The sequence below is a fragment of the Protopterus annectens genome, chromosome 10.part0, assembly GCF_019279795.1.
Source record: "Protopterus annectens isolate FY-2018-M chromosome 10.part0, PAN1.0, whole genome shotgun sequence".
NCBI lineage: Eukaryota > Metazoa > Chordata > Ceratodontiformes > Protopteridae > Protopterus > Protopterus annectens.
In genome coordinates, this window is record NC_056744.1 from 30,673,122 (window position 1) to 30,685,811 (window position 12,690).

Below are 12,690 nucleotides of genomic sequence, written 5' to 3' on the forward strand. Positions count from 1 at the left end.
ATAATATGTGCATATAATGTAAACCAATGAAAATATTAAGACCATCCAAGTCTGAATATAATATAGATAGATATATATCTAGCATATATTATTTACTAAAAATAAATAATGCCAGCAATTATAAGAACCTGAAATTGACAATATAATCTTACATTGGTAGGATTACAAACATATTCTAAAAAAGAATATAAATGAGATAAAAATAATAATCTCAATATGATGGTTCTAGTGTGTTTAGTCCAGGTCTAAAAAGACCCCCTAACCTAATGATCCATTTATTCTCCATATCATTAAGTTTTTGATGCCATCCTGCCTTAAATTTGCAATGTAAAATGATTCTGTCTATGATTACAAATGTAAAAGTAGCTGAAGGGTGTTCCAGGGTATGTTTGTATAAAGCATTAGTAGTACGTCTATTCCTGATTGCACTCATATGTTCACATATTCTGAGTTTGACGGACCTGGATGTCTGTCCAATGTAAAATGCAGAACAATTACAAGTGGCCAAATATATGGCCCAATCAGAACTACAATTCGCAAATATCCTAATATCAAAAACCTGAGATGTATTTTTGCTGGAAAATTCACTAGTTTTAAGCATAAGCATATATTTGCAAAAAGAACAGTGGCCACATGGAAAGCTGCCTTTTAGTATTTCACCCCCTAAAGTCGTTTGTAAGGAAATGTGTGGAGTATATCTCTTGTAATGAGTGAAGAAAGAGTTTAAATTCCTACCTCTGCGGTAGGAAAAAGAACATTGCTGAGGCAATATTTGGTTCAAGATCTCATGTGACCGTAATATATCCCAATGTTGATTAACTATATCAATAAAACGGTTGGTGTTTGCCCCATATGTAGTTACCAACCTCAAAACAGACTTATTCTGTGAACCAGATTGAACCTTATGCTTGGATTTATATTGTAATAATTCCAAACGTGATGGATTATTCATGGTATTCAGAGATTTGGAAATGTTATATGTATTGTATCCACGATCAACAAATCTGTTAGATAGATCATCACAAAAAAGAGAACAATCCTGAGAGGAAGAGCATATCCTTTTCATTCTCATGAATTGAGATTTAGGAATGTTCTGGATGATGTGGCGTGGATGACAGCTATCAGCATGTAACAGAGTGTTATACTGAGGAAATTTTCTATGGACAGACGTGGCTAAGGTGTTATCCTCAAGTCTAGTAACCAAAACATCCAAAAACACAATACATGCATGTTCAATATTAGCTGTAAATTTGATCCCAAAAGAATTATCATTGAGATAGTTAACAAAATTAGATAGTTGTTCCTTATTGCCACGCCACACCATCCAACAATCGTCCAGATATCTCCTCCAAATATCCAAATACGGAAAAAATGTATTGTGTTGTGTATCATATATATAAGTGGCCTCAAAATAGCCCATGAAAAGATCCGCATATATGGGGGCAAACGAAGCCCCCATTGCTGTTCCCTTAATTTGCCAATAGGCTTTGCCATTATAATAGAAGATGTTTTTGCACAATACAAATTCCGTAAGTTTGGTCAGAAAATTGTTGAATTCGGTTGAATATAATCTAGATTTATACAGCCAATAGGATACAGCTAAAATGCCTGATTCATGTGTTATGCTGGTATATAATGAGGCTACATCAAGAGTACACAACCACCAAGAAGATTCTAACTGTGAATCATTGACAATATTCAGGAATTCCGTGGTATCCTGAATACGCGATCTAATGTGGATCAACAATGGTTTTAGATATTGTGTAAGGAAGGCTGATAGAGGTTCAGTTAAAGAACCACGCCCAGATACAATGGGCCTACCTGGGGGGTTACGAGCATCCTTGTGTATTTTAGGTAATAAGTACAGGTATTGTGGAATGGGTTCCTCCACCTTCAACTGTTTGGCTAACTGTTCAATGCTGTAGATGTCTCTAACAAGCTCATTTCTGTAAAGACTTTTATCTTATTTACCAAGAAATACTGATGAATGTCCATGTGCTTTATGAATCCTACTCTTCTGTGCCTAATGATCAGCTGCTGCCTGCCAGCAGGACATCAGGTGCCCCTGCTGCCCTGAATCCAAGTCTTGACACCGAATCCTGGTCAGGCCCGTCTCCATGACCTCCTGGCAGAGATATTAAACATGTCACATTCTTTAGTTCATTGCACTGGTCTGTTTATACTAAAGTGCTCTTTGTAGCACAGCAAACTCTGTCATCTGAATCTAAACCAGCATTTTACTTCCCAGCTCAGCATTTAATGATCTGTAATCATCACACAATATTCATTTCTAACTAAATAAGTTCATATAAAACACACTATGATCACATGACACATTAGTGAGAATATTTATACCATAAAAAAACGCTAAGACAAAAATGCACTTTTTAAACATGCCTTAAAATATATTAATTACAAAAAGTTTTTGCTTATACTAATGATCAAAATTTATGAAGGGGGCCCTGGTAAGAAACTGTTGAATATAGGGAGTTGTGGTAGTTAAAACATGACTCCTGTAAAAAAAAAAAAAAAGCCGGTATGAACGAGAGTGTAATACTGTACTCAAAGTAAGAGCTGACAAATTATAATTTTACAGTTTCATGTTGTCATAATTATGATGCATTCATTTTTATTTTTATACAACAGTTGAAACTCATTTTAATGTAACAAGTTAGGTCTAATTGATTTTAAGTTTGTTTTTAAAGTCATGTGATCATACTGAGTTTTAAATACTGTGTTTTGTGATTAACTTATTTAGTTCTGAGGAAGTTCATACATTGTATGACAGGACAGAAGTGCTAAACCGGATAATAAAAGTCTTGGAGGCTGAATTGTGCAGTGTAATTTGTGGTTGTTAGTTGTTTTTTCACTGTCTACCTACAATTTGGATTCCTGAAGCTTTGTTTCAGGTCATGTAGCCATAGGTTCATAGTTTAGTACTAAGCTAACTGCCCTTGCGAGCCATTTTAAGCTTAGCCAATTATCCCTCGTGAGACTCAAACCCTGCACCTTGTGTTTGTAAGGCAAACACCTTAGCCATTAGGCCATGATGATCTGTTTGTTAGCAGAGTCTCTCACATGTGTGAGTAACAATTGTTTTGGATCTATAGTAATTGGCTGTACATAGGTGGCATATGTTTCAATGGTACTTTCTCATATGACACCCTTGTAGCATCTGTGTCATATGGCATTGCCTCATATTGACTAGTACCCACACTGTGTGCTTTACTATTGGAGGATGGCTTACCTATAGTACCAGAGTGACACTGTGCCACCTGACCATAAAGGGGAGCCATGTGGTCTGCTTAATGGTAATGTTTACGATTTCACGTGTTTAAATGGTACAATTGGTAATTTTTAGGGTACATATATGAGAATGGGCTTTGATATATTTTGGTGCCAGATATTTACATTATCACTGGCACTAGGGTTTGTGCTTGGACTGTTGATGTGCTGCATGAAAAATGTAGATGCAGAGATAAACTAGAAGGAAAAAGTGAGGCCTGTACCAGACAAGGTGAGCCACACTTGACATGCCATGCTGCCACAAAACCTGCAGATAAACAGTTAGGGTATACCAAGTGATGCAGATGCACAGCCGATGCCTCTACATTTTGTGCTGGCAAGACTTTACAGAGTAGATGACAAGCCCAGCATTTTCCTGTTTTATTCATGTGTGGATTCACAGATGGTGGCTGCTGTACACATGCTTTGTGGACAACCTTCTTTGCCACTGTGTATTAGAAAAATGCTGTTGTGCTGTATTTGGATGGGCCCAGTAGGGCAGTATGGTATTCTTGTGATACTGTTTTGTGCACATCTGTAGACAGATATTTTTTTTTCTTGAAGGTGTGTGTGTGTGTGTTAGGGCAATCAGTAATGGTAGCCCTGTGATGGTGGTTTATGTAATTCTGTAGCAGGCTTTTTTTGCTGGAAGGTGTGTGTGACAGTAAGGTTGGGATTCTTGTGTGATACAAGACATAGCAACGTATGTTTTCCATTATGCTGAAATGTGTGGAAAACAAAAGTGCAGAGGTAAGCTGGAACAATGCCTAGCTGTCATTAGAAGCACTGGTAACACTGCAGGTACTTTTTGATCTATGGTGATTAAGACTTTTAAAGTGTTCAGGATATCTTTTTATATTTCTCACTTGTAGAACTAGAGACAACTAACACAATTTATACACTTCAGAAAAGCATGTTAACACATTAAAGAAACTTATTTTTCATAATAAGAGGACAGAAAGCTCATGCATTTTAAGCCAGTGGGATATTTGGGTTCATTGCAATTATATACCAGAGACCGGGCCTTTCTCTCCCATGTTATTAATCTTGATATGCTCCACTCTGCAGGAATATCCATCCCTCTGATCACCTTCTAGATAAGGATAACTTAGCATCTCCTGGCAAAATCAGTTATTAGCTAGCTGAATGCTACTGATGAAAGTGTTTTGGGCTTGGCCTAAGAATGGGAGGCAATTGCCCTTTATGTTTAAATAAAAGCTTTCTGATACATTATTAGGATTAATTTCAGCCTAGCTGCGTTAGTCATATAATACGTAATGAGAGTCATGGTGTAAGAGCAGAGGTCTGCAGCGGTCACTGCTCTGTGATGATTATAAAAGTGTTGCCATTGTTGTGCAGATGTTAGACTTAGATGCATGGGTACCGGCTAGTCTGGCGATGTTTAGGAGGCATAGTACAGTATGGTGACTGGTAGCCAAGTGGGTGACGTGGCAAGTTGCAAAGAGTTTCATTCATTAACTAATCAATTTTATTGATGAACAAGCAAAGGGACATCTAACTATCAGTACATTTTTAACCCACACATTTATTTCTCTGCACCAGTGCAATGACTGGAGGAACTATTGCATATCTGAAAAATATGAAGACACAGCTTACTATCATCTGCCCTATGTATGCTGCATATGATGATGTGTACCATCTGTTGAATACATTCCTCATGCAATTACTTGGATGTTGTCTATGTTTTTTCTAGTTAGTCATTTAAATGGAAGGATCTGTGCTACTTGTGTGAATATTCATTTTACTTGGGTCACATAGTCTGTATTCAGTAGATTTTTTCTAGTTAGTCATTTAAATGGAAGGATCTGTGCTACTTGTGTGAATATTCATTTTACTTGGGTCACATAGACTGTATTCAGTAGGAACTGCTTCTGTTTAATAAGTCACTGATAGCAGCGCAATGCTAGCTGATTCTTTCATGTTTACTGCTATCTTTCACATTGTTAACAGAGCAGAACATGCCTAAATTAAAAGTAAATGTCTGTTAACCTTTACTGACAAAACAAACATTCTTACTTTCCATCATACAAAGAAGAATATCACACTACAAACACATGGTCAAGATTTTTATGCTGTGCTTTATTTAAATGCTTCTAAGAACATAAAATATTTTAAACAACATCCTGTATGCGTTGCAAGTACATTCGTGAAAGCTAAAAGTACTTTTGTATAATGTTTTCTTACAAACTATATGTCTATGTAGCTGACATTTGCCATTGTAAACAATAAAAACGTGTAACAGTTTGATTAAACAGGTTTACCAGAATGTATATTTTTAACTTTATGCCTAATTTTCTGGTTAAATATTTAGTAATTTTGTTCTTTTAAAGACTATTTTGCAGCTTCTGATATGTTGAATAAGCACAAATTAAATTTGTGAAGTGTCAGCAGCTGAGTTCCCATGTTTCTACAGACCACTGGCATCAGTTCTTCGACATGATAAACAGGATAGCAAAAGAACAGAATGGTGTAGCTGGAAATGTTCAAAGTTCCATGTCAGTCATCTGCTGATTTTGAGGGTCATTGTCTAGGACTGACCTTCCTCTTCTTGGTTGCTGAGATAAAAGAAATAAAAAAGAAAATGCATTTACTATGACAATCAACGACCTTAAGTCTTATTTTCAAATGGGGGCAAACTCCACTCTTGTACTTTTTTGTCATTATAGATCATTTCTGTTAGCATTGTAGTGCCTGTTTCCTCCTTCAAAAGGGAAGGAAACAGATGATACTGATAACAGGGGCAGGTTTTGCAACATTACTTAGTTATGCTCTTTCTATGCCTTAGCAGTAAATTCTGAGTTAAGTCATTTTCATACAATTTAATTACTTCAACCCAGTCTTATTGTTATAGGAAATAACTGTTTTTTTATACTTAATTATGTACCTAGACAAGTACAGATGTGGCACCATTTTTTTCTCTGGAGAGGTCCTATGGTTAGCCAGATATTTGCATTTACTTACACAAATGAAATAAATAGCATACAATAATAGTTTCCCAGGCCTTAGCATTTACCTGCAAAAACAAAATAAATGTCATACATATCTATTGTCTTTAAAAATATAAAAAAAATGTATTTATATAGAAAAGTCTATTTTTGGATCAACATTCCGTTTTCACACTTGTTATTTTGAAAATGTACTTGCAAACACCTCATCTCAAATGCTTGTTGCTTTGAAAAGCTCAGATTATTATTCTTGTAGACAGATTTTTAAACATTTCATCTTAAATGGCATAGTTAATCTCATCAGTCCTTCAACCTGTACCTATACACACGATGCACTTTATACAAGAGTCAAGAAACAGTTCAAACTATTTCTTTTACAGAACCTCTGTTTTTTACTTATTTTGTGAATCAAATACATTAGCACATCAATACCTCTAGAAAGACTTATTCAGCTCTGCATATATTTAACCTCGCCATTTTCACTGGTAACTCAAAACTATTTTATTTGCTGCATCTTATTTCTGGTCATACCTTCTGATCCTAGATGCAAAAGTGTAATTTACAAACTGAGGAGAAACCCTGGGAGTGAAATGATTAGTGCACCATTGGGTTCCCTGGAGTTTCATGCTATGCAATAGGCTGGTTGAATTGCTGTCTCAGATTCTGTGGCAAAAAATTAACAAGCAGTCATGGGAAGCAAGTAGATTTCCTTTCATATTGCACCAGAATTGCTAATAGGGAGACGGAGCTTATGAAATAGGAGCAAGGTTCATAAACATAGTGTTTAGTGCAGAATGCCAATGTGCAGCTTATAGGTCAAATGAAAAGCTACACAGTCCACAGCTGGCTTGTGTATAGCACAACAATGTATGGTAGTCATAGCTACAACACTACTTTCATCATGGCTAGCAGCATAAAACCCTGGACACATTCATGGATGGTGTATAATATGCACAAAGTTTGAATCTGTAAGTATATACAGTGCATAAATGTCATGCATTAATCATCATTATAGGCTGTAATTTGTCATTAATGCTAACTTGGTAGCTGCTACTTCACAGGGAGTGCAATGAGGCACTTTCAGGCCTGACCTCTGTATAGCTCCCTGCAGAGGCAGAAGTGGCAGGTTAGCTTTTGGGTAGACTATCACACCCTCAGTTTCCTAAATGGCTTATGTCAAGAGAAGGAGATATTAGGTTTTAGTAGGCATCTAATTCCCTTACAAGTAAATGTGATTAAGGCTATCACCTACCCTTGTCACTAACTGCGGTGGTGGTGCTGCGGTAGCGTTGTCGCCTCACAGTAAGATGTTGTCCTGTTCGATTCCCAGCTAGAGCGTCTTCTGTGTGGAGACATGCATGAATGGGTGTACCTTCGTTGAATGTTGTGCGTCAGGGCTGGCAACTCGACACGTAAAAATCTACTACCAATCATTAGCGGACCGGAGTTTCGCTGTGGTGACCCCTAACCGGGAAAAGCCAAAAGACACAAACAAACCTACCCTTGTCACTAGTATCTTTCAGAGGCATACTGGCGATTATTAGTTTTATCTCCCTGACCTCAGCCTACTATATCCTCCATTTTTTCTCCTGCCTGCTAGCTTATTCTGGAATGTACAACAGGATGTTCTAGAACCAGGTGGAATGAACCCCAGTAATACAAGGTGTTAATGGAATTTCTAGACTACCAGGTATGTTTAGCACTCTGGATGCCGTTCACATGGATGATATTCATGCTTTTTCAACAGAAGCTGCTCTAGAGCATCCATATTTGTTATGTGCTACATCACTTCTAGGCAGATCCCTTGAGATCCATAAACTGAACTGATTTAGACCCAATTCGCACTAAAAAGGCCCAAATACCAGATCATAGCATGTTATAGGAACTCTGTCTATGCTCCCAGAAACCATATTAGGTTCTTAAATACACTGTATGAACTCCATATTAACAGAAATTCCATTATCCTAGGAGAATTTAACTACCCAATAATAAAATAGAAATCCTGTACCTTATCTGTAGTTTACATCCAAAACATCCATAATTTTATAAACAAAAACTTATTTATTTATTTATTTTATTTCCAGTTGGATGACCAGGGAAGTCCACTGGGCTCAAAGAGCCCATTTTCAGTGGAGGCCCTGGGAGAAAAACTCCAATAATACATAGTACACGCTCCATAATATGAAGTACAATACATAGTGGAAACAGAAACAAACTAAGCAAATTTTACATACAAAATAGCAAAAACTAAACAAAAGTTAAACAGCAGCTTGTAGAAGGATGTAAAGCATATTTACATGTTTAGTGGTTGAGAACAGTAGTACAAGGTTAAATTAATACAGAGGTTTAAATCATCTGAGAATGATATAGAAGTAACATTAGCATGGATGAGTTCTTTATGCATGAATAGTAGCATGAGTTAAATTAATACAGAGGTTTATATCATCTGAGAGTGGTACAGAGGTAGCATTAGCATGAAGGCAGTACTTAGGGTAAATCAATAGTGTGTAAGGAAGAACAGACTTTGTGTGTTTTAAAGTATTTATGTATTAAGCAGGTTAGGTAGGTGGAGTGCAATTGCATTTTCATTTTTGGGAGAGGTAAGAATGCAGCCGGGTTTTGAAGTGTTCAGAGTTCTCAGAAATTCTTAGAGATGGAGGGAGAGATTTCCATTTTTTGGCGACAAAAAAGGATAGGAGAAGCTGACCAGCGGGACAGTTTGGTTTATAAGCAGAGATTAGATTTTGGTGGGTAGATCTTAGAGTTCTGTTTGGGGTGTATAATGTCAAGATGTTTGTTAGTGCTGGGCATATAGTTGGTTTGAAAATAAGCTTGTGAGTGGTGATGAGTTGGAGGTAGTCAATGTAGTTTGGGAGTTCTAGCCATTGCAGCTGGTGGAGAGGTTTACAGTGGTGAGTGGAGTATTTGGAAGTGGTGGCGAACTTTGAGATTTTATTGTAACAGGATTCTAGTTTAGAAGAGATGGAGGAATATATGTTGGTTAGTAGGGGAGCACCATACATTAATGAAGGTAGTAAGAAGGTAGTGGCAAGGGTCTGTCTTGTTGAGGGAGAGAGGAAGTGGGAGTTTCTGTAAAGCATGCCAAGTTTATGATGGGTTTTCTTTATATTTAACTGAATATGGGTATCGAATTTTAGGTGTTTGTCAATAGTAACTCCAAGAAGTTTAGCAAAAGGAACAACTTCTATAGTGGAGTTGGCAAGGCTTGTAATCTTGAAAGAGGTTTTGTCTAGGCGGATAGATTTTGAGGGAGAGAATAGAAGGATCTTTCATTTGTTGGAATTCAAAGAGAGGTGATTTTGGAGCATCCAGTTCTCAGTAGTTGAGAAGGCAGTTTGAGTTTTTGTTTGGAGCTCAGGAAGGTTTGATACAGAACAAACTAAATTTAGTCATCTGCATATTGTACTATCTTAGTCTTAGGAATGGCTGCATGGAAATCATTAATGAAGATATTGAAGAGCATAGGGCCAAGAATGGATCCCAGGGGTACCCCGGTTGGGGTGGGAAGGAAGGCTGAGGTGCCAGTCTTCCATTTTACTGCCTGAGATATGTCAGAGAGGTAGCTGCTGAACCAGGTAATGGTGTTTTGTGAGAGGTTAAGATTGGAAAAGTAGTGAAGAAGGTGGGTATGGGAGACTGTCGAAAGCCTTGGAGAGGTCAAGGAGGACTGTGGATACAAATTCTCTGGAGTCACGGGCATGGTTTACGATGTTTAGAAAAGAGAGAAGAGCTGTTAGTGTGCTATGGCCAGGACGGAACCCATGTTGTGTTGGGGTGAGGAGATGGTTATGTGTAATGAATGGCATGAGCTGGAGGTGGATGCATTTCTCAAGAATTTTTTAAATAGCAGAGAGAATCGCTATGGGTCGGAAGTTGGAGATGTTATTATTTTTGCCTCCTCTATGGAGGGGTAGGATAAAGGCTGCATGCCACAGTTTGGGGACATATGATTCTTGTATAGATCTGTTGATGAGTATGCTACTGGGGATGGTGATGCTGTCTGCTGCAATTCTTAAAAAGAGTGAGGGGATATTGTCATTTATTATGGGTAAAACTGCCAAAGAAACCACCAGAGGACAAAATATTCCTGACCTAGTCTTTGCCATCATTGAACTGATATTGACTATCTTCATGGTGCTCTCTTCTCCAGTTAAATCCAGTCACAGACTGGTAATTTTCCTTCAAAACTTTCAAAGAATTAACTGCACGCATCAAAAAGTTCAGACATATCAAAAATACAAACTGTCTGCAGTTCTATGGTGAAGTGATAAAATTCAAGTTTGACTATATTACCCAAGATATTGAGACAACAAATACTTATGCAAACAAACTCTATATGCACCAATATAAATACATTGACCTAACAGTCCCTACCAGATCTAAATAAAATGTGAAATTTAAAAGTAAACCAGCCTGCCACCCTCCCCCCCACTTAAATATACCAACTCCGAGATCGCACTACAGTGCCAAAAATGACAAAGTAATGGAAGCGACCAAGGGAATTCTTTCCCTGGGAAAGAATTTGCTTAAAAGCTGCTTCGCTATTTTGCCTTTTCATTGTTTTAAGTTTGACCAAGAGGTATTCGATATAATGCATCTTCGGTCATCTAATAGAAACCCAAAAAACATATCCCACAGAATCTGAATGCCTCCATCTGCAGTAAAGGTCACTCAGTAAAAGTACTCTTCAAAACATGACATATTTCATCCATGGGGTCCGATAATATACCTGGTTACCTGGTAAACAGTACAAAACATGCCCTAGTGGGCCCACTCCTACAGCTATTCAACCTAAGCTTAACCTTGATTTTGTCCCTGAAGTATGGTGCATAGGTGGAACCACAACTGACCTCTCAAACTACAGACCCATTAGCCTGGCTAGTATCATCTCTAAAGCCATGGAATATATCATAACTTACATAATTGACTATAACATCAAAAATCTTATAAGATTTTACACCACAGCTCTCAACCCCTCAATGCAAAAAATCTGGACGAAGCCAAAAATCATGGCAGGTCAAAGGCCAAAAAACAGGGACAGATTTTTAATATCATTGTTAGAAATATGCTAGCACAACAGGCTTTGTGTTAGCTTTCATTATCTGATGGATCTGAAGTCTGAAACTCAAAGGTCTGTCATTATTTAGACTTCAAGCCAGAGGAATTTGCTAGAAAACCACAACTTTTGTAAGAATAGACTAAAACAATGAGGCAGAAATCTAGAAAGTTGAGAGGTGTGTTTGACACCCAGCAGTTCAGCTTTGTTAAGGGTATATCCTTATACTGAAGTTGTTCAACTTCTTAGAGAAAGTAACAGACTGTGGACAGTGGACATTCTGTCCATACAGCGTACCTCAACCTGGTTAAGGCTTTTGACACTCTACTATATGCTAACATAATAAACAAGCTGAATGAGCTCCAAATTGACCTTTACATAGTGAGGTACATAGAAAATTAGTTGAGGTATAAAGAACCCATGTAGGGAGTGTGGCAAGTGAATTCTCAGCACATATGAAAGTGACCAGTGGTGTTCCTCAAGGCTCCATGCTGGTACCTCTACTGTTCAGCATCAGCTTCACAGATTTCCAGATTACAAATGAGGATCTGTGATTATTCAAGTTTCTGGACTACTGCAAAATTATTGTCATACTCAAGAACCCCTCTCGTACACCAAAACTCCAACTAGAACTCTGACAAGTTAACAACTGGTGGTAAAAAAAGTTATAATTAAATGCTAAAATGTGCAGTATCATTGCATTAGGTAAACAGTCCCTTCATCCATCTTATAATATGAACAGCAACCTGATTCAAAATGAGAATTTGTTGAGAGACTGTCGAATGTGTATAGATATTCCTTTGCTTTGGAATATTACCTTGCAGCAGTTGTTACAAAATATTTTTACATGCTGCAGCTCATAACATAAGGTATTTCACTGAGATCAAATAAAGTTCTTGTCCCACTATATTCCTCATTGATCAGCTCTGTTATTGAAAACCACTGTACATCTTTCAGCCCTACTACTTTCCTGCCCTAGCCTGTATCCTGTGCCTTTATCTTAGCCATGTTCTGCATATTATTCAACTATCAACAGCATTTAGTACTTGGAGTCTAGCTCCACCACAGTGTTCATATGCATAACTCCAATCAGTGATGGCCCCATAACACTTTCCCTATCGTTATCCAAGAGGGTAGAGCACACAGTATGCATAGAAAGTATTAAAAAGCATCTTACCTGTGAATTAAATTATCTTTCCCTACCAGAAATTTCCAAAATAAAGGCAATTATGCTTTCAGTAAAAAGCATACCCATAAAAGCAGGAACGTGCATCCATTAAAGTACGTACTACATAGTGAGTGTCTAAGTCAGTCTTAGTTTGCATGAGGGAACAGGGAAGACCACCCTCCATTCCAGAGATT

General features: G+C 37.5%; 1 protein-coding gene across 1 annotated transcript in view; it reads right to left on the bottom strand.

Moving 5' to 3' along the window:
* Nucleotides 1–5,364: 5,364 nt before the first annotated feature.
* Nucleotides 5,365–12,690, bottom strand: part of CHAD (chondroadherin) — a 384,845-nt gene continuing 377,519 nt past the window's right edge. Inside the window, exon 4 of the mRNA XM_044084980.1 lies at nt 5,365–5,861. Coding sequence (XP_043940915.1) covers nt 5,827–5,861 — 35 coding nt within the window. The 3' untranslated portion in view covers nt 5,365–5,826. The remainder of the gene's footprint in view (nt 5,862–12,690) is intronic.